The sequence below is a fragment of the Protopterus annectens genome, chromosome 15.part0, assembly GCF_019279795.1.
Source record: "Protopterus annectens isolate FY-2018-M chromosome 15.part0, PAN1.0, whole genome shotgun sequence".
Taxonomy (NCBI): domain Eukaryota; kingdom Metazoa; phylum Chordata; order Ceratodontiformes; family Protopteridae; genus Protopterus; species Protopterus annectens.
The window spans coordinates 623,534,445-623,558,095 of NC_056749.1; the positions used below are offsets into that span (position 1 = coordinate 623,534,445).

A 23,651-nucleotide genomic window follows, 5' to 3' on the forward strand; every position below is an offset into this window, starting at 1 on the left:
TGTAGACCACTGGACCAATGATTACGGTGGCTCTTTTCTCAAATTTAGCTTCAATGGCAGAGAGCATTTTGCCCTCTTGTTCACACTTCTGCATTCTTTCGAATATGACTGGACCGAATAATGGTGAACCATCATAAGAGGCGCTTGCAAAGGAAGCCTTAAAGTTGTCCATAAAGTCTCGTAAGACATCAGGCTTGGCTGCACCTAAGTAAGGAACAAAAAGTAAGAGACGCCTCCACTGAAAGTACTGACAAAATAATCCAAATAGTAAATCCAAAGGTAAGGCAAGTACTACCACACAGTGTATTAAACAACTTCACTTTAAACAATAAAAGCAGTATCATAAGCGCTTTCGGGTATATCCCTTCATCAGATGATAAAACACTAGTTAAAACATAGTATCCAATATAGTACAACACAACCAATGAAAATCAAGAGTTTACCCTCCTTTTTGCTAGAGCTGGTTTTGGCTGCACCTATCGCAACTTCTGATCCTGCAGCCCAAGCCACAGCATCGGCTGCATTAAGAGGCTGGTAATATTTATCATCATACTTAGCAAGGTTTACAACTTCTTCCTGGAGTCCAATTTTGTCTGTCCATAGTGGGGAATAAGAATTTTGTCCGGCTTCAAGGTGCAATTTACACATGCTGGGCTCCTGCCATGATCTCCTAACAGCCAGATCAATTAGTCTGTCTGCTGAAGGGACCAACCAAGAAGTAGAAGGTGCCAAGTTGCAGGCTTCAAACACAGCCTCCTTCTCAGAGGATGGGGGCTAAAAGCTGAAAGATCTCGACAAAACTGGTGTCTTACAAAGGAGACTGGAGGAATGTTTTGATCCTGAGTCAGTGTCTGAAATGACAGACTCTGAAGAAGAGTCAATGTACTATTTCTTACATATCCTACTCCTTGGAATGTTGGGGGGGTGTGACCAGACTCATACTGTTGTGCAGTCCCTTTGCAGTCTGACCCTTGGCTCTGACCCATGGAAGCATGCTGGGGCTCAGAAAGGCAGTCATGGGGTAGAGCTGACCCCATAGAAGTGTGCATGTCTGACCTCAATGGAAAAGAAATCCTCTCAATAACTTGAAAAGATGCACCAACCTCAATGGATCTGAGGAATCTGTCTCAGTAAATGGATCTGCTTCTCTAAAGGGAGAAAAGGGGGAACAAAAAAGGGTATCCTGAAGCAGAAACGGTGCAGGCTTCTAACAAAGGAATTGGTGTTGAAGACTCAAAAGCAGAGACTGTCTAAAATCAACAAGGCTGCAGTAAAACACAACTCTAATGCAGTTGCCAAAGACACAGCATTAAGATGCCAGCCCCATCACAACCTTGGTTCAGAGTCTGAGTCGAGTGCATCAGATCAGATCCTTTGAGCCCCAAGCCAAAGACTGCGGTCAGCACTTTAGGAACAAACCCTGGGTCCAGTATTGGCTTCATAGTCACTAGTGCTGAAACGCGACAGGGAAGGTGCTAATACAGGGAAGCTAGGCCAGCATTATCCACCCCTCATACTGAAGGGATGGAAAGATCGTAACATATAGTCACATCTTGATAAAGGTCTGCATTATGTGATTCAGATTTGCTTCAGATGTACTTTTGAATCTGTTATGAATCATTGTAATATCCTTAGGCACTTGCTCACACTGGGTGTAATACTCAGCAAGTCTCGCATCCAGAGAATCAACCAACTGAAAGCTCATTTTTGAAGTTCCTGGAGACCCTAAATATTTTAGAAAATATTTAATGAATTCAAAAAACAAAAACCTTGAAATATTTGCATTATATTTACTTAACTGATTCCAAAGCAGGAAATTATGTGTCTCTATAAAGATGTGGGCAGCAGTCATCAAAAAATACAGTTGTGTACACATACCATAAATGTAGATGTTCGAGTGTCTTCACTGTTGCAGTCATTACATTTGGGTAAGCCTGCTGGCAGGTTGCCCTTAGTCGGCCTGAATTCCAAAGTCTTGGGTCCTGCGTCGGTTGGTGTCTCCGCTTCCATGATGTCAGGTCGTCAGGGGTATAAAACAAACAGCCGACGCCATTTTCTTTAGTTTTTCTTGCCCCAGATGTCAAGTGCCCCCAAAAAGGTAGCCAAAATATATATATAAAAACTATATATACATGCATCAATATAAACTTTACCTTCATCTAGAAGCAAATACACCACATAGGTTGTAGAAGATAGAGTAGGAAAGAAACTCCAGAATGAAAGGGGGATGGTGGGCGGGTAACCTGGACTACAACAGTGAATACACTCGAACATCTACATTTATGGTAAGTGTACACAACTGTACTATGTTCGTTGCGTTTCACTGTTGCAGTCATTACATTTGGGTAGAGTCCCAAAGCTAAGGCTGAGAGGCTGGAGCTAAACAGCATTAGGAGCGGCTATGAGGCCCTGCAGAAATGCAGTGGCAAAGCCTGCCCTGGATTTAGAGTAGAATGGCAGATGATAGTGCTTTGTAAAGGTGTGCACTGAACTCCAAGTAGCAGCCTCTAAAATGTCCTTGGTAGGTACTCCCCTGAGAAAGGCTGCTGAAGTGGCTGCAGCTCTGGTTGAGTGTGGCCTAATGCCCTTAGGTACTGGCTTGCCATGGTGTACATAGCAGAAACAAATGCAGTGGCCTATCCACTTTGAAATAGTCTGCTTTGAGATAGCCTTTCCTTGTGATCCTGCAGCATATGTCACTAGTAATTGCCTCTGTCTTTCTGAAAACTTTGGTTCTTTCCAAGTAGAATCCAAGCTGTCTGTGTACGACCAAAGAATGCAGAATTCTCTCCCCTTGTTTCGTGGATTTGGATAAAAGGTTGGCAGGTGAACAGTTTGGTTGAGAGCCATACTGGACACCACCTTAGGCATAAATGTTGGGTTTGTCCTCAGAGACCCTGTCTGGATAAAAAAATGATAAAAGGTTCCACAGCCATGAGTGCCTGTAGCTCTGAAACTCGTCTTGCAGAAGTTATTGCTAGGAGCAGAGCTGTTTTCCAAGATAAAAACTTTACATCAGCAGTAGCAGCTGGCTCAAAAGGAGGCAGGGTGAGTTTTTCAGACATAGTTGAGGTCCCATGCAGGCAATGGTGATCTCCTTGGAGGTCTTACATTTTTGGCTCCTCTGAGGTACTGCTTTAATAAGGGATGAGAAAAGATTGGTGGCTCTACATTGTAATGAGCCGAAATGGCAGAGGCATGAATTTTAATAGATGAAAAAAATAGGCCTTTGTCCAGCATCTCAGTTAAGTACTGCAAAATCTGAGGAATATTTGGTACAGCTGTATCAGTTCCTTGTGCCTGGTTCCAAGCACAGAATCTCTTCCATTTTCCAGCATAAGATTTTCTAGCACTAGGCCTTCTGGCTTCCAAAATGACATCCATCACAGCTTTACTGAGAGGTGTGTTTTGTATGACTACATTATTCGCCATGCTGTCAGGTTTAAAGTTCTGAGTTGGCTGTGCAGGATCCGACTGTTTTGCTGGGACAGTAGATGAGGTATTTGAGGTAAGGTCCAAGCTGGGCATTGAGACAAGCTCCTTAGTACTGGATACCAGTACTGGCGGGGCCAGTCTGAGGCAATCAGTATTATCTTTGGCTTCTCCTGTCTGACCTTTAGGAGTACGTTGGGGAGGAGAGGCAGAGGGGGGAAATGCATATACCGATAGGTTTTTCCAGCTGAAAGATAGGGCGTCCACTTTTCATGCCTGTCTGTAATAAATCCTTGTGCAGAATCTTTTTAGTTGGTAGTTGTGAGGGTAGGCAAATAGATCTATGTCCGGGCATCCCCATTTCCTCGTTATCATGCTGAAGACTTGTGGGTCCAGGTGCCACTCGTGGGGATCCATGAGGTTTCTGCTTAGTTTGTCTGCCAGAGTATTTTTCCTTCCCGGCAGGAATTGTGCCTGCAGATGTACTTGGTAAGTCAATGCTGTGTCCCACAAAGTCATGGCTAGTCTGCAAAGGGGGTAAGAACGTGCGTCCCCTGCTTGTTTTTTGATTGATATGTAGATGCATTTGGTTTGAGGTCCATGTGCCCTGAATGCATCTTCTTGCCATGTGGGCCCCCCAGGCATAATCTGATGCATCTGTTAGTGCCTGCCTGGCTGGGGGTAATGTGAATGGTTGTCCCTTGTTTTGGCGACAAGCCTTTGCCCACCATCGAAACTCCTGTTGTAGGCAGGGAATGAGAGTAATCATAGTTTCCAGGCTGTGGCAATGTTGAGTCCAAACACTTTTTAGGTACCATTGAAGTTTCCTCATATGCAGTCTTGCATATGGAATTATTAGGATGCAGGATGCCATGAAGCCCAAAGCCTGCAGAATTTTTCTTGCAGATAACTGGGCCTTTGTTGCCAACATTTTGAAATAGATAAGAGTTGCCTTTGTTTGCCTGGCGTGAGATAAGCCATCTGGGCAGTTGTATTTAAGCTTGCACCAGGAATATTACCTCTTGAGAAGGTACTAGCTTTGATTTCTTTTCGTTGACTGTGTACCCTAGGCATGTTAGAAGTCTTTTCACAAATGCCAGATGCTGTAGAAGAATGTCCTTGTTCTCTGCTTGAATAAGACAGTCGTCCAAGTAAGGATATATTTGTATTCCTCTCTATATGCAGAATGCAATTACTGGTGCCAGGCACTTTGTAAAGACCCTGGGCGCAGTAGATAAGCCAAAGGGCAGTGCAGAGAATTGGTAATGCATTGAGCCAGCCTTGAATCTGAGGTATCTTCTGCATATTTGTCTGATTGGGACATGCAGGTATGCCTCTTTTAGGTCTAAAGTCACTAGCCAAGCGTTCTTGCCCAGCATGAGCAGAAGCTGCTGCAAAGTCAACATCTTGAATTTTGGAATATCCAGGAATGTGTTCAAAATAGATCGGTCCAGTATTGGCCTCCAGGCCTTGTCCTGTCTGGGTACCAAGAACAGTCTTGAGTAAAATCCTCGTCCCTGCTTTTGCTCTGGTACTTGTTGAATGGCCCCCATGTCCATGAGGGATGAGACTTGTTTTTGTGCCTCTGCCCATTGACTTTTTGGCAGATCTGGCCAGACGTGTGCCTTTGGCATGGTATGGAAATGGAACTTGTAGCCTTGTGACACGATATTTAAGACCCACTTGTCCTGGGTTATAATGTGCCAATTTTGAGAAAGTGCTAACTTTCCCCCCTAAGGGTGCTGCTAGAAGATAAGAGCTTGGTGCAGGCAGGGGGAAGTCATTGGGACTGTTTCCTGTATGGTTGTGATTTATCTTCTCCAACTTTGGAGGTAGAAGCGCCCCATTGCTTTGAGCAGTATGAACCTTGCGCCTGTGATCTGCCTTTAGGGTGTCTGGATCTGCCGCTTTAAGGTCTGTCTGACACAGGAAAGGACCAATTCTTTGTTGGCCAGTGTCTACTAAACCCAGGCGGCTGTACTTGTAAATAAATCTTTGACCGTTTGCATAGATTTAGCTTTGTCCTCCATTTTCTTTAACACCTCTTCTACCTTAACACCAAACAAAGTATCATGCTGTAAAGATGCATCTAATAATTTAGCTTTAACATGATCAGGCAGATTTTGTTCGTTTAACCAAGCATGCCTCCTAATTACAGAACCTGTAACTGCAGCCCTGCAGGAGGCCTCTAAAGAATCAAAACCACATTGCAAAGTATGCTTTCCAACTTGTTCAGCTGCATGCAATAAATCCTGCATTTCCTTGTTTTCTGCCCATTCAGAGTTTAACAACATTTTCTGTTTACGCAATGCCATGACATGTTGCTGATATTTGAGCATATGAAACTGACAGTTTAAGGCCCTTATAGCCAAGGTAGCAGATGTGTAAACCTTTTTTCCCCCATCTATCCAGTGCCCTGGAATCTCTGTCAGAGGGAGTAGGGTTTTTTGCAGCGGAAGCCTCAACTCCTTTGGGACCCTGAGAAATAGTTTCTGTGTCTGCAGCAGGGTTTTTAAAAATGAATTTATGATAGTCAGGAACCCTGTAAAATTGGTCAGGCTTAACAGGAGCTGGAGGTAAGGAGTCAGGGGTAAGGCTAGACTCTGAAAACACATCTACAATGTCTAACACAGGTGGGATGGCCAGTGGCTTGTGTTGAGGTAGTAAAAGGAAATCCCTGAGTCTCTTTTTAGATTCTGAAAAATCTTGGCTCTCCCAGTGGAAATGCTCCCTCATGGTATGCAAGGTTTCCCCAAAAGAATAATCCTCTGGAGGAGAAGCTGAAGGAATAGAGTCTTCAGCATCAGAATCCTCATAGGGGGACAATAATATTCCTGATCAGAAGAGGAATCAGAAGAAATGTTAACCTGATCTGAAGATGCATAGTCAGTCTCTTGCCTAGGCCTCTTACCAGGAGGGGGATGGGAACCCCTGATCAAGGTAATCAAGTCTTCGGCCATTTTGAGCATCTGTTTTTTGGGCATAGAGGCCTGACCACGTGGCTCTTGAGTTTGTTTCTTTGCTTTGGAAGGTGCTTTAGTCTTTGCCTTTGAAGCTGAAGTTGGTTTGATGTAAAGATGTTTAGGTCTGAATACACCCTCAGAAGCCGGTGCCTGCTCAGCGGCTCCAGACCAATCTGAAGGGATATCACAGGCTCCAATACCTTGAGTTTCCAGTGGCATGGCCGACTCCACGTGGGAGTCAGTAGCGGGCTGTGACTAAAGTAGTGGGTGTCAGGGGCTGAGAAAGTGCCTCACTGAGGACTGACAACTGGCTTATGAGAAGCTTAGTCAGTTTTGGGCCTCGGTTGTCTACCTCTTTCCTTTTCTTTGCGTTTTTTGTGGACTAAGGTAGTCTGATGGCTATCCAACGACATTTCTGGATAATTAAACCGGTGTCCAAAATAGTTTAAAGCAAAATCATACAGATGCTTAATAGTGTGTTGGTTAAATCTAGCACAAAACAGACAACCAGAAACGTTGTGATCAGGGCCTAGGCAAGGAATACAGTAAGAATGAAAATCCTTATGAAGTATTTGCTTCCCACAAGAAAAACAATTAACTTTTTCTGACATTGGTATGGAGCAAGAAAAAAAGTTTCCCCAACGGGGTACTTAGCTTTATTGAAGACTTCAGATCTGAAACTCAAACACGAAAATCTCAGGAGTCGGCCGAGTGGCACTTGCGAATTGCTTCTACTTCGGGCACCGTGCGGCAAGAAAGACTAAAGAAAATGGCGTCGGCTGCATGTTTTATACCCCTGACGACCTGACATCATGGAAGAGGAGACAGCAACCGACGCAGGACCCAAGACTTTGGAATTCAGGTCGACTGTGGGCAACCTGCCAGCAGGATTACCCAAATATAATGATTGCAACAGTGAAACACGAAGAACATCATGTGTACGGAAGGAAAACAAGTTAAACCCACCATACCTAGAAAACAAGGAAGCTGTGCAGCTACTATTCTCATGACCCCTCATTTTAATTCTACATTAATTTGCCTCACCCCCCCATTTTTTAATACAGTCTCCCAATCCCATTAACTAGACATAGGCCAATTAAATTTTAGTGGAGAGGGATATTTACTACTTTCATGTTAAAACATTTACATCACATAGTTAAAATACTCATTTAAAATAGAAAAATGACAAAAAGTGCATTCATCAATCTATAAGCGCACCATCATTTTCCACAGCATCATTAAAATGCACATGATTACATCTACCAGTTCTTTTTAAACTCTTATACTATAACTCGGCTATGGCTGAAAACCCTTCTATCAACTGCAAGTACACCTGATTACCTACATTCCCAATAAAAAGTGTGGATTGGGGGGGGGGGGCAGAAAACATATGCAAACTCCCAATGTCAGCTCATGTCCTCAGTAACCGTTCAAGCCTTCACATCAAGGTATGGTGAGAATCAGTTGCACTACTGTAGCCTTTCCCCAAAGCTGACTTAGCTACTGTCTGCAATGGGATGAAGAGCATGGGGGCAGTATACGTCTTGCTCGGTTTTAATCTATTTTTAAATAAAAGAAATGGCTCCATGATGCTTACCAGCTTGTGCGACTCAAGTGTACTGCTGCTCTCCACTCCACGCTTCTAGCCCCTTTGGAGTTTTACCAGGGTCTAGAAAGTGCACTGTACCTCAGTCAGGAATAGTTTAATTACAGCTGAATAAAAATGTTGAAACCTAATCTTATGCTACTGACATAACTATCAGAAGAAAGGCTGCTCTCTGCGCCTGTGTACAACCACAATAATCGAAGTATATTCTTAGCTGTGGCCAACTTAATCACCTTACCTGGTGTCCCACAAGGCAAACCACACTAATACGGTCTGTGGCATATTCCTACAACACTGTGTTCAATTTTAATATTCTGTATGCTTATGTTAGTGCAGTTGCTTCCCTCTTTTTTCAGGTACACTGGAAAACCTTAAGTTTTGCTTTCTACACACACTATACTCAAAGAGCATACACTAGTTCTAAAATCTTTACTGAAGATTCCACCAGCATTTCTCTCTTAGATTCTGTGATAGCTCATGGATTTGATATCTGTCTTTCTCATTCAATTCCATTAAATGTGGGCTTATTTTAGTTAGCGCCATCATTACTGGGGAAACATGCATGTGCTGTCCACCTCCTGGTTACTTATCCCCACATTAACTGCTCGATTCCTCTACTTTCTTTTCAGCCAGCAGAAGCCACAGGGAAGAAGTCTGATGCTCTATTAATTTTCATCCAATTTTATTTCTTGTCATGGTCAGTAGAACACTTCAGTTCCACCAACTTTAGCACAAAAATGCACCAAGTAACGAGTAATTTAACTTAATTACTTTGGAACTTTAAATTAGTTATACAGATCAGACCAAATAAAAGCCCAACTGCTTCCCCTCCTTACTGGAAGCAGATGGAAACACTTTCTGAAGCGGTTTCTTTCTTCTGAATTGCACCACCTTTGCTTGCACCTAGCAAAAGGGTTACAGCTTAGTGGTGGTTACCGGAATATTTATGCACTAGGAGCCAAATATATGCTGCAGAGAGAAAAACTCACCTAAAATCTAAAACAAAATCAAGACAACTTAGGTTCCAACAGTGGCCTGGGCAGTGGAGGAAATGGGGAAACAGGTACAAAGACACTACATTTTCTCCTCTCTCAAAAGGAAGGTTTAAGTACACACATCCATGCTGCAGTCTGCATTTCTGAATACCTGTCGGAGACCAGTGCTCACAAAGAGGCTCTTGCAGTTTAAAAAAAAAAAAACACAGGGCCTTTGAGGACCAAGTCACTAAAGTAGGTGACATCTCATATGTTCCACTGAACACCCTTCTCCACTAAACTTCTACAGATATGTACAGCAGTATGAGAAAACGTCGGGGCCATAAGAAAAAAAAATTGCCACCCGGATGATGGTCACCCTCTTACTTCACAACACAAAACCAAATTATTGATGGCAGCTGCAGCAGAGGCTTGACAAAGATTAGATATGAAAGAGAAGGGATGTCAAGAAAGATTAGAGACTAGGGGTTGGAGTGAAAGAACTTGATTTTCTCCTTCACCCCTTCATGAATGTCTTGTGTTTACTCCATAAAGGTGGCTGTCTCTGTTCATACGTTCATAGGAGATTACTAATCTACTGGCCCTACGGCCTTTAGAAGCCTAGCTATGTTATACCATTGTTTCCTTATTGACCAAACTGCATGGTCTACATTTGCAGAGCGAGTCTATGATCAGCCCCAACTGCCCTTATCCAAGCGGGACAGAGGTGACACCCCCAGGGTACATTTATGGTCTCCCATCCAGTTGTCTAAGTTGCTCTTAAATAAGGTCATTGAGTAGCTCTGTTTTACGTGAGCTGGGAGTTTGTTCCTAAGGAGTGGCTATCCCTGGGAGACATATCTGTCTCTCCAGAACATCCTGTTAGCCTCGCAGGCTATATTAAGATCTCTAGAGCGAGTGACACTTGTCCCATCTGACTTGCGAATATGCATTTCCACTAAGCCTGAGTCCAAGACTACTCTGTAGGCCAGGCACAAGTCGCCTCTCAGCAGTACATTGCACAGTACAACTGAGACAACCTTCAGTCTGTCTATCCATGTAGACCATGTGTTGAAGGCCCTAAATTTTCTTGGTGAGAAACCTCTGGTGTCTCTTCAGCTGCTGCAGGTGCCTGGTGAGGTACATAACAGAAGGAAATGTTGTACTCTATTACTAATCTGATGAGGGATTGGTGCAGGGGCGTTATAACATCCTCAGCTCTGGATGTGATGCCCTTGCATATGAGATGTGTAACACAGAAGGCCTTTCTTGCCAATGGGGACACATGGTGATCGAAGTTAAGGCTGCTATCAACCTGTGTACCCAAACCTCTCACCACAGGGTTTGAGCTAAGGGGGTACTATTAATACTGTAATTTGCAAGGACTTCTCATTTACCATGGTAGTTTAAGTCTGTAGCTTTGGCACCAATCATTTGGCTGTGTAAGTACTTTTTGTATAATGTCAACATAGCTGGGGGACTCAATTGCAACCAGTTTGCAGTCATCAGCGAACTTGGTAAGCCACAGGCCATCTATTTTTGCCAGGACTTCTGATAACAGTAGGGGCAAGGCACAGATCCTTGTGGTACACCACTGGTTACTGGTCTGCTGGTAGAGGTGGAATCCCCCAACTTTTACTGTATGCCTTGTTTCAGGGAGCCAGTTGGTTACCTATCTAGTAACATATGGGTTAATTCTTAGCTGAGTGAGTTTCTCAATAATGCCTGAGTGAGGGATTGTGTCAAACGCCTTGGCCAAGTAAAGACAGGCTGTATATACTGTTTTGGCTTCATCTACAGCTTTGGTGACCTTCTCGAACAAGTCCACCAGGTTCAATAAGCATCATCTGCCCTTAAAGTCAAACTGGGTCGGGATCAAGAGTTGAAGGTCACCTATGTCTTTAAGGTCCATGATGACTCTCTCCATGGCCTTGCAGCTAAGGCTGATTAGGCTTATGGGTCTATAAGTTCTCAGGGTCAGTTGATGGACCCCCCCCCCCCCCAATGTGCAAGGGAATTACTGTTGCATTTTTCCACTCTGCTGGGACAATGCCAGTACTGAAGACTATGGTTGAAGAGAATGCCAAGTGGTTCCGCTTGGTCCTGCTTTAGACCATTTAGTAGGCAGCCTTGAAAGTTATCCGGTCCACCAGAGGCTGTACTTTGACCATGGAGAGTGCAGTTATGGCCTTTTCTTTGGAAATACTAGGTAGAGGACTGGTGACAGGTATGCTCTGGGGTATTGTCTGGTGGGGACAGGGGGGTGAGGTTTGCATCAAATCCATCTGATAACAGGTTGGCAATGTCTACTAGTTCAACACAAAGCTAGTCCTTCCCTTTTAGATTTCTGACTTGGCTAGGGATGCTAGTTTAGCTTTGTAATTGGCTTTAAAGGACTTTACAAGTTATCTAATTTGCTGTTAAAACAACCAGATGCCAGTGGCATACTTATAGTCCTTCTAATTAAAGCTCCCACTTTGAGTTCTACAATGTTCAAACTTTATTACATTAACCCCCCCCCAAGTGTACCTACTATTCTACAGGTATTATAGCTCTGGAACAGACTGACCAAATTTGACCAAGACAGCATCTCAGGAAGAAAAAGACTGCTTGGGATATGCTCTATTTTGTGGCCAGAACTCTGTCTATGTTCAGAGAAGGGAGGCAAGAACAGAACAGATTTGAAATTGGATGGAACAGATATGTACATGTGACAAATTCCACATTACAAATCTACATTGCGGCAGTCAACCATACAAAGAACTGCATTCTTTCTAATCAAGTACATTTCAAGATCTTAAATGACTGACTCGCTAATACTGACTGATCTCTGCAGCATGCAGCTGTTTAGCTCAAAACTGCACAGTGAAGCCTAAAAAGGCAGACATGCCCCTAGAGCAATACCATCAAGACTTAAAAGAACAGACATACAAAAAAAGCATGCACGTAAGACTTCCTATCGCTGCAAAAGGCTCCAAAAACAAAATTCAGATCTCTCCAGACCATTCAAGTGCTAAGTACCCTTAACTACAAAAAGGAAGAAAGTGAACAGAATTTTTTAAAATAAATCTTCACCTAGTTTTCAGCATGAAAAGACAGAGTACAGTTTATTGCTATTCACAGTAAATAAGCATTTAAAAATATTCTCTGAATCATGCCTATGTCTACAAAGTTTTGCAGTTCAAATAAAAGTTAAATACAAATTCAGATGTACAACAAATATGGTACTAACAGTGTGCTGATGCTTAGACTAATCTTCCAAAACATGGAGTGCATGTGCGGCCTACCACCATCAAGCCCAATCTCAAAATAAAATAGAAGTCTGTCATCTACAGTAATTGAAAAGGCTAAACTCTTGACAACTCCTGCCCACCCAAATAAGGAGTGGTTATGAAAATATTGCATATATCTCACCTGGAGAATGTCATTCCTAATGAGTTAAGGGAGTTAAGCTAGAGTGCAACACTGAGAGCATGCTGGTCTACAAGAAGTAATCTTTGTTCATGATCCAATCCCAAACATTTATTACCTCTTGGCCGAGTATGCAGAGAGACTCTAAATTGTGGCATTTCTAATGCATCAGTCCGCAATGTCCTATGTGCCTTCCAGCTACAATCATTAGGCCAATGATGGTGAACCTTTTAGGCTCAGTCTGTCAAAAATTCGGAAAATGCCCATCTGGACCCTGCTGTTGTAGGAGGTTGCTAGTTTGCTTAGGTTAGTTTTGGAAAGATTTGTATAGATAGATGAAGCATAGAGGAGATGGGAGATCAGGTGGGTATGGGCAATGGTGGTTCTGGCATCAGGGATGAGGAAGACCTTAATCTTATAGAGTGAGCCCAGTTTTCTGTTAACAGCTTTAATTGTAGTATTAATATGTGCATCAAAGTTGAGATGGTAATCTATTGTTACTCCTAACAGCTTGGTGGTTGGATCAGATGTAATTATAGTACCATTGCTGGAATTGACAGATATATTGGAGGGGACTTCTGTGTAGGAGTAAAAACAAGTAATTTGTTTTTTCTGGCATTTAGTAGGAGGCAATGTTGCAAAAAACATATTTCAACTGAGTTAAATACTGTCTGGGTGACAGCTTGAAGCTCAGCAGATGAGGTGGCAGAACACACTAGTGTGGCATCATCTGCATATTGTATGCAGGTAGATTGTGGAATATTTAGCTGTAGGTCGTTGATAAAGACAGAGAAGAGGAGAGGTCCCAGGATGGAGCCTTGTGGGACCCTAAGAGCAATAGGAAGAAAAGTAGAAAGGTTATTGTCCCAGAGAACAGCTTGCTGTCTGTTTTCTAGGTAGGACTTAAACCACTGTAATGTCTTTGTGCTGAGTATTGTTCTAGAATTTGTATAGTAATTGATGGTTCACCATTATCAAAGGCTTTTGATTGGTCTATACACAGAGCAGCAGAGAGCCTATTATTGTTGCAATACCTGTTGATGCAATCAGTGAAGGATAGTAGGGCAGTAGTAGTACTGTGGTATGGCCTAAAACCATGTTGACAGTCTGCTAGAAGGTTATATTGGAGGAGGTGATCAAGTAGCTAGTGGTGGATACATTTTTCCATTATTTTGGCTAGAGGGGAGAGCAGGGCTATGGGGCGATAGTTAGATATTTCGGTTGATTTACCACCCTTATGAAGAGGAATTATAGGTGAAATTTTCCAGAGAGATGGGATGGAACCTTCAGTAATAGTTCTATTGATTAGTATGTAAATAGGATAGGCGAGAACTTCAGCTGCAATTTGCAGGTATACCGCTGGTAAGAGATCAGCGGATGGGGTACATGGTTTAAGTTTAGTAAGTAAGGTGTGGATGAAAGATGTAGAGACTGGATTTAGTTGAAAGGAGGGGGGGTTGCCAGTCATTGAATGGGAGCATTGGGGTGACAAGAGGTAAGGAATTTGCGAGAGATTGTACAGTTTCTGTAAAGGAGGTATTGAAGGTGTCTGCAATCTCCTTAGGTGTGCTTAGGGAAAGTGCTGAAGGAGTTGGAGTCTTGGAATGTTCTGTGTGTAAAAGTCTGTTAATAGCTGTCCAAAATGTTTGGGGGGGGTTGTTGATGCCTGTCTTGGAGTTTAAGGTAGTAGTTTTTTTTTTTTATCAAGGAGTACAGATATCTTTGTGGTGTTTCTATGTTGTTTGTAGTTCTGGTGATCAGTTGGGGTTTTAGTACATCTTCATTTAGACCAGATCTTCTTTCTTACTAGGATTATTTGTCTTCTCTTTAGAGAGCCATGGTTCTGCTTTGCATCTGGTTCTAATAGAACGACTAGGGGCATGGTATTCCAGTATTTGTAAGAATTTGGAGTTAAAATAGGACACTGCTTCATCAAGGGAGAGTTATTTTAAGGGAGACCAATCACAGACTTCAAGCTCTTTTTGGAAATTTATAGCATTAAAGTGTTTTCTGTTTCATATAGTTTTAAAGCTAGGTTGTTTAGGGAAGAAGGTTTTATGCCTAATTATACATGTGAGTGAATGGTCGCTAATCATCAGGCAGGGTGTCTGCTGTATAAGTGAGGGGATGGTTTCTTACTAGAATCCAATCTAAGGTACTCTCTCTGTTAGTAGGCGTATAGATTCTTGTTGGGGTGGTGATAAATTGAGAAAAGCCATACAAGTTTATATGGAATGAAGGTTTATTTGAAGTACAAACAGTTCCAGTCTATATTAAAGGCTGAAGTACGAAGGTTTCTTGAGGGAGGGAAGATGAGAGGCAGCATAAGATATTTTCAAGGGTGCTGACGTTATTGCCTGGAGGTAGGTAGGAGCAGATTATACAGATAACTTTGCTAGAATTAAGCTGGAGTTTAGAGACAAGGATTTCTACGTGACTATCTAATGGTAATTGTAAGTCTTATTAGAGATATATTTAGATCAGACTTATACAAAATTGCTATACCTCCACCTTTTTTTGTTGTTCGGTCTGACCTTATTATATTGTACACTGGTGGGATGACTGTTATCCTTTGTTCCTGGTTTGAGCCAGGTTTCTGTTAGACATAGGACATCAAAGGAATGTATGTCCAGTAGAGTATGTAATTGACTACTTTTATTGTTTAAGCTCTGTACATTAAGATGGGCCATCAATAAGGAGTTAGTTAGCGTCTCTGGTCAGGGTAATGAGTGGTAGATTGGGGCTGTTGGAGATTTAGTAGGGTATTATTATTAGGTCCTGGGCTAGGGTGAATATCCCCGTGAAGCAGAGGGTGTTGTTGAAATGTATGTAAGAGGTTCAGGAGTTTGAAGAGAGTATATAGTGATTTTCTGTTTTGTTGGAGATAAATGGGCCAGCCTATGATACCTTGGGGAGAGGTAGGTTGAGGTAGAGGTGATGTTTGCATGGTTGTGGGTAGTAGGTAGATTGGTAGGTGATGTTTGTTTTAGAGGATGGAGGGATGCAGTGATGTGTGAGTTTTCATACCATGTAAGTATGTGTGGTATGAGTATAGTATGTGTATTGCAGTAAGAGAGAGGAGTAAGTTTTTAAGTTTAGGCTGATATGATGAAGGTATGGTGGAATGGGGAGTGATGCAAGTAATAGGATAGACAAGGAAGCCAGGAAGGCTAAAGATGGTACAGTAGTGGAAGTAGTGAGAAGGGGAATGTGAGTAAGGGTGTGTTTGTAACTAGTGTGTAGGGAAAGGTAGTGAGCAAATTGGATAATTAGGGGAAGGGGAGTGTCCTATGAGGTATAAATCTAGGACCACTGGGATGGGAGGGAACTGGGGGTAGGGGAGCGCAGTGAGCCCGAAGGGCAAATGGAGCAGGTTAGAAAACAAGTGGCTAAGAACTAGCAGAAAACCTGTGTGCAGCTGAATTCTGAGGAACAGTTCAGTAGGTACTGGTAAGTTTGGAGGGTAGAGACTGGGGAAGTGAAAGGTAAGGGACAGTAGAGAGATGGATATCAGGTATTGGGAGGGAGTCTCAGAAAGAGTGGTAATAGCAGGACAGGAAAGAGCTTCTAGGACTGTGCAGGAGAAAAGTTCCTTAGGCTATCATAATTAGTGAAGGGTCTCAGCCTTACACCAGTTAAAATTAGGGCAAACAGTGCTAGGAATCAGCCTAGGTTATGGTGCCATCTAGTGGGAAAATAATGAATTGCAGCCAAAGCTGGTGAGCAGAGATGGTTGGTAGAAGGTTTGCGAGGCTCAAGAAACAGTTGCAGGAGACAGTACAATGACAGAAATAAATGGATGGTATAAGGGGTAGAGGGATAGGATAGGTATCAGTGAATACCTATAGGGAGGGTATGGCTGCTAGGTATCCTGGCTAGTAGCATGCTAGAAATGATATACAAATTGTTAGGCAAGTGTTCAGTTTTACCGCTAGGTATAGACAGCACGCACTTTCTTGCCTCTTTAGGTAACAGGGATCTTTTACAGGACGGTGAGAGGCTTTATATTAGGAATCTGTTAGGATAGTTTGTGCGGGTCCTTTTGCCAGCTAGGTAAGTCCCACTGTATTATTACAAGGTAGCAGACAAGTAAACTTTCTTGCCTCTTTAGGTAACAGGGATCCTTTACAGGACGGCGAGAGACTATTAGGAATCTGTTGTTAGGATACTTTGCCATATTAGACATTCATTTATTTTAAAAAATACAGTCCAATCATATGTGCTGTGTAGTAAAAAGTAAAATAAAAATCAGTGACTTTCAATAGAGAAAACAATATGTGCACTGATAATTGGGCTTAAAATAGTGCACCAAAAAAAAATACCCTACTTTTAATAGTAACTTTGAATTGAACTGAAAAAAATATGGAATGCATTACATTTGAGTAACATCAATTAATAATTGTTTTGTTGCGGAGTTTGAACAAATAAGTGCAGGGTCACATTTTTTATAATTTTGTTCATTCAGTTTCGTTGGTAATTTGGGTGTTGGTGAATGCTGGTGTGTCACCCAAAACGTTGTGGTGTCAGCTCTGACACTCGTGTCATAGGTTCGCCATCACTGCATTAGACTTTTGTAAGGGTGTGTTTACAGCTTACTATACTGATACCCATAAGTGCACTTACGCCACAGGATTATAGCTCTGAAACAAGTTGACCAAGCCAGCATTTTCGAGAGATTGTCCTAAAAAGCATAAATTCGTACAGTTGACTGTTGCAGTCTATTTCTGTAATGAACAGTTGATGTTGCGTGCAGATATTTGTTCCAGGCAGAATTTCAAATCAGCTCTGTTCTTACTTCCCTTCCCTGAACATAAGCAGAGTTCTGGCAACAATGTAAACTAACCAAAGCCATCTTTTTCTCTCTTCCAAAGATGTGGTCTTTGTCAAATATAATTTACTGCCCATTAACCTAGCATGCAAATATGGTGCTGTTAACCCTTACTAAAACTTGGCAAGTGTCATGATTCAAAGAGTCTTCTTTCCCTTCAAGGGAGAAAATTATGTGAAATGAGGAAGCAAACTACACTGTATGTTACCACTGACAATTTGCTACAGGTTGTTTGGCACTACATGAAAGGCAATGTCTCCTTTATCTCTAAGCTTTTAAAGAGCTGTTGTATGAGACTAGGCACACATCACACTGCAGCTGCTGCCCTCAACAGGCACAAATCTATGCACAGTATGCCTTCTGGCAGCAAGTACCTTAACTCCATGACTTTTAAATGATTTTCTGAAGCTTAATGCTCACCCTTCTGTACTGTGCCCATGGATGATTTGTGGAGTTCAGTTACTTGAATAAAGTGCATTTTCACATCAGCATGTCATACAGTAGTGCACTCCTTTCAAATAGTGAGCATGCCACTGTCACCCTGCTAATAAGTCACTGCACTGTTTACTGCACAAAGCCAAGTTACAAGTCACTTAAGTCAAGCAGTGAAGTATTAAAGTACTTGTTAGTTTTAACCAGCATACTTTGCAAAGACTTGCCATGGAAGGCATCAGTTATTACTGTACTGGAGAGGTATCTGTCCTCTTTGCATACAGCACATTACTTTTTGAAAGTTAAGCAAGCCAACTCATTATGACATATCATGAATGGTAAAAACTTAATGATGTGAGGCATCTGTGAGACTATGTATAACTCGGGTTCATGTAAAGTATTTTGCTGCCTTTAAAAGCTTAAGCATCTACATCTTTGCCATAAAAATGCCCAGTAGCAGTACGCATTGCATCAAGTCATGCTATAGACACTATTATGACACATTCTTAATACAGTACCTTGAACTGTTCAGCTTGTAGTCGTGCCTGAATGTGTTTGTGTGCTACATGCAAATCTTCAAATATTTGAGGCAGCTTGACTTCAAAACTAACAAAGCAAAGGGAAATACAGAAATGCATTAATTGTAATCAGTACTGAAATAGGAAAAGATAATCAAACTTTTAAATAATGAAAACCATCTCAGTGAACTTGTTCAGCACATGCAAAACAAATTATTTTTTTACTAACATCAAACAAAAGTACTTTCCAGCAATAATTTTGCTTGACTGCCTTGTGTCATGCTCTTTTAGGTAATCCATACATAGTAACAGATTTCATTTTGTTCTGCAAACAAACAAGGATGGAAAATAACCCTCAAACAGCTCACTTGTGGGAGAAAAAACATTACATGCCTCACTAACTATTCTCAGAACAAACTTTATACAAATCAAAATAATCCTAACTAGAAATAACGGAAATTGATATCACCAGAAGGTCACCACAGAAAAGCTCATACTGCTTGGATACAGAACTAAGATAAAAAGAAAAAGCAAGTTTTTAAACACCCTGCTCATTTTAAATAACTAGATGCTAGGTTCCTGTGTATAAAAAAATTGGCAGATGCAATTCCTGAAGATGGCACAAATTTTTGCAAAAACCAGATGAGGACCAAACCACCTGTCCCCAAACACCAACAAGATACAGGAAAAATATTGTGTGTATAATACCTGCAATGCAGGCTGAAAGAACCATTCTGGATTACGTGTGTTGAAATTTTCATTGCTGTCAGTAAAATGACAAATTAACACAACTACCAGTTTCAAAGGACAAGCCTGTCAATCCATCCATCCACAACTCCTTTTTCCCATTTTTGCATATGGGGTCAGGGTGTCACTTCAGTAGTGACAATCTAGAGCCAAGGTTTACACCACCAGTTGGCTAGCTGTCAATAAAGATGTTTAAATTCAGCAAACTAATTTAATGACTGTCACCTAGAAAAGCACATCATGTTACTCAATTCAGCTAAGCATCTATCTGCACATATACTGACGCACATTCTAATTTTGCAGGCAAGAGGTTTTTTTTACCCATTTCTTTTTGTTATAATCATACCTTTATCTTTTAAAGTGGGCTTTTTTATTCTATAATGTAGAACTGATTTTAGTTACTTCAGCGGATCTAGATTTTTTTTTAAGTTTGACAAAAAGGTGTTGGTTTAATGTATGCTGATAAACTGTCCACATTTTGATGTATTGTGGGAATCAGACCTGCAGTGGGTTGAAACGTTTTATGCAATTTGTAGCAGATTTTTTTTTTTAACACAAAGTAACCAGAATGTAAAACATTTAATTACTCAGACAATAAATAAAAAAAAATAAACACAGCTATATTCAAATGAAAGCCAACAAAAATAAAATGTTTCAGGACAAGATTCTTAGCTGTATAATGCTGGGCAAACAGTGTAATAAAACAGCTTTAAAACTAATAAATCATTGTATCAATGGATTTTAGGGAGAAAACTATGGATGAGTAAATCACCTTAATGACCGTGTATTATACCACACAAATTAGTGCTGAAAACACCTAGAATAATTTGCTTATCTGTGATCATAAAGATGCATTAAAAAGTGATCATTCTGTAGCAGAACATTGTTTACTACAGTGTGCTAACGTATCTGTGGGTGACAGGGTTTTAATTTTGCATATGGGGTCAGGGTGTCACTTCAGTAGTGACAATCTAGAGCCAAGGTTTACACCACCAGTTTGGCTAGCTGTCAATAAAGATGTTTAAAAAAAATCAATAAATTCAGCAAACTAATTTAATGACTGTCACCTAGAAAAGCACATCATGTTACTCAATTCAGCTAAGCATCTATCTGCACATATACTGACGCACATTCTAATTTTGCAGGCAAGAGGTTTTTTTTACCCATTTCTTTTTGTTATAATCATACCTTTATCTTTTAAAGTGGGCTTTTTTATTCTATAATGTAGAACTGATTTTAGTTACTTCAGCGGATCTAGATTTTTTTTTAAGTTTGACAAAAAGGTGTTGGTTTAATGTATGCTGATAAACTGTCCACATTTTGATGTATTGTGGGAATCAGACCTGCAGTGGGTTGAAACGTTTTATGCAATTTTTAGCAGATTTTTTTTTTTAACACAAAGTAACCAGAATGTAAAACATTTAATTACTCAGACAATAAATAAAAAAAAATAAACATAGCTATATTCAAATGAAAGCCAACAAAAATAAAATGTTTCAGGACAAGATTCTTAGCTGTATAATGCTGGGCAAACAGTGTAATAAAACAGCTTTAAAACTAATAAATCATTGTATCAATGGATTTTAGGGAGAAAACTATGGATGAGTAAATCACCTTAATGACCGTGTATTATACCACACAAATTAGTGCTGAAAACACCTAGAATAATTTGCTTATCTGTGATCATAAAGATGCATTAAAAAGTGATCATTCTGTAGCAGAACATTGTTTACTACAGTGTGCTAACGTATCTGTGGGTGACAGGGTTTTAATTCCTTTTAGACACCTGTTATCAGAGGACATACTTTGGGTTCTGCAGAAGGCCAGGAAACTCAGTACTAGAAAATCTTCCCTAGCCAAGTGGGACAGAGTGGGACAGATTTTCAATCTTGTTTATCTCTCAAAACCAGGAGCCTATGTGCGACGTACCATGCAATCTACAGTAGTGACAGACATTTGTATACTGGCCAATATCGGGTTGCCTGCTGAGGACATCTCCCACATGTTAAGAACACTGCAACAAATGAAGAGGACATAATATTGTACTTGCTTTCTGGTTTCTTTGTAATAAAATCTGCTGCAGCCTATAGAACACATGCCAACCGACAACATAACTGTTTCACACTTCTAACACATCAGAAGGTTGGGCTGGATAACATCGAATCAGGAAGTAATTGGACAGCTGCTCAGCATATATTAAACAGCAACACCAGTTTATTGAAAAAGACTTTTGGCCTTTCCCAATTAGGGGTCGCCACAGCGGATCACCGGTTCGCTATTGATGGTTAGTGGATTTTTACAGTGTCAAGTTGCCAGCCCGGCACCCAACCTTCACAGAAGGCACACTCATTCACGCACCTACCTGCATGTCTTTAAAGTTCACTCGACCACAGGAAGGACATGCAGACTCCTCACAGAAGGAGCTCCTTGCAGAGAATCGAACCAGAGAACCCCCTCCTGTGAGGTGACGACGCTAACCGCTGCACCACTGCATTAAGCTTAATATAAGTCCAATAATTTATTTATTTATTTATTTCCAGTTTGATAACCGGGGAAGTCCACTGGGCCCGAAAGCCCATTTTCAGTGGAGGCCCGGGGAGAAAAGCTCCATGATAATACATTACACACAAACAAATAAAGTAACTAAAGTAAAAACTACACATTTTAGAATAAGACCGCCCACTTCACAAGAAGACTGTAAAATTATAATAAAAAGAAATGGTAAAAAAAACCTTGCACTTTATCTTTAAAGAAAGGGGAAGGACAAGTATCCATCACTGCCAGTTTCTGACTTGCACTAATGAAAACAGCAATAGTGAAGTAAAGGTGTCAATTTACCAACATCACATAAAGATGCTCAAAAAAGTACCACTGCTGCAGTCCACTCACAGCATGAATGGATTTAGCTTCAAGAAGATGTCAAGTCTTCAGGCCTCACCTGCAGAATATTCAGACATTCCAGGGAGTGACCTTTTGCAAGAAGTATGGCAGTAAAGGAGAGATCTATGAATGCCATCAACTTTTTTTTTTTTTTTTTTGAGTAGAAGGATCCTACCAAGAAAACGCTCAAGTTTCAAACCCAAGACCTAGCATACCATGTTCCTCCAATAAAACTATAAAAGAAAGATGGCAAATATTACAGGCAGTAGTTACACAAAGAGTAATCTTACACTACCAACCTAACAAAGTAGCGCAGGAATAAAGTAGTAAAGCACAAACCTATGCAGCAATGAAGCAAAAATCTGATTTTGCGGCAGTGCCAACAGAAAGAAGGCGAGGGCCCTGTTGCAGCAACTATGCACGTTACATCATCTATGGTTAAAGTGAGGAACCTTCATACAACTGTGCTTTTTTCATTGTAATGGGGGAGTACCAAACCTTGAAGGGAGTCCGGTGTGAAAGATTAAACAGTCCACCTTCTAATACCTCAATAGTAGAATCACGTCTACTTATAAGACTTAAATTCACAAATCAAAGTTCAAATATCTGCTTCATAAAAACTCTATGCAGAGCTCTTACTTTATTTAACAAACAGCCTTACAGTCAGACACAAACCAACATTAACACACGCACAAACGTGGACAACTTCCTTCCAATGAATATGTACTTTAAAGATGACGTGCATTCTGATGAAACAGAATGCATCTGCATTCAGTTTTCATATTTTTGTAATGTTCTGTGGTGTCTAGTGGCAAGTCTAAAGCTATTTTCATATAAAATATGTGAAAACACTGTCACAGAGCCTACTGTCTCCTTATTGGAATTGCGGTTCTGAAGGATGGTCCATTCTGACATTCAGTCAGGGGCAGAAGCTTTCTTAGCTTCAGCCTGTGAACAGTAAAGTTGCTAATTTTATTTTAATTTTTTTTTTTTTTTTTTACTTTGCCCACACTTGTGTACATCTACATACTCATTTCCCTTTACAGACTGTAGATATCTACTTAAAGGAAAATGGGTACACTTTAGTTTGGACACTCCACCGTACTAAGTACGGACTCATGGCTCTTGGCTCAGCAACAGTAGTTTTAAAAATTATAGAACTGCCACAAGGATAATACTTAATGAACTCAGGCAGCTCTGTGTATTCATTAAGTATTATGAATGTGCAAGTGGACTTTCACTGGCTTTGTTATTTTTTTTTTTTTTTAACCCACTAAAAGGCACAGGATCAGTAATAAAACCCCAACCTTGCATTGTTACTGGGCAAGCTGTGACGAAGCAAGTTCATGTAGCATTCATTAAGGTCGTGGAAAATGACTCACTTTTGGCTTAAAAGTTAGAAAGCCAGACCAGTGAGTTTCTTCTTGGAATCTTCATGGTTTAAACAAAGAATCCCTCTTGCAGCAGCACAAAAACATTCCAGACATTTTGTGGGCAAGTGTGATTCATTGTACATGATCTTTATATATTTCCAACTCCAGATAGCATTTTTTTTCAAACAATGCTTAATATTTCTAATCTGCATCATCATGCATCAAACCACAAATCATAGTAAATAAATTTAGTTTCATCAAACAACTGATAATATTGTTGGAAGGTAGAGTAACACAAGGAAATCTGTAGCACAGACATGCCAGAAACAACAGCTTCAATTAAACAGTGAGATTCAACTAGGATAGTTTCTATAGTAAATCAGAATTGTTTTTAATGTTGCTTTCGAAGCATTTTTTTTTAAAGTTACAGACACAGAAGCTGTCTTCTTATAGAAAGAGCCAAGGTCCATAAAGAAAATAAACATAC

At 40.8% G+C, this 23,651-nt stretch overlaps 1 protein-coding gene across 1 annotated transcript in view; it reads right to left on the bottom strand.

The window, feature by feature from the left end:
• Positions 1-23,651, bottom strand: part of LOC122789862 (U2 snRNP-associated SURP motif-containing protein-like) — a 1,539,784-nt gene that overhangs the window by 561,100 nt on the left and 955,033 nt on the right. Inside the window, exon 17 of the mRNA XM_044057296.1 lies at positions 18,165-18,252. Within this exon, the coding sequence (XP_043913231.1) occupies positions 18,165-18,252 (88 nt within the window). The remainder of the gene's footprint in view (positions 1-18,164; positions 18,253-23,651) is intronic.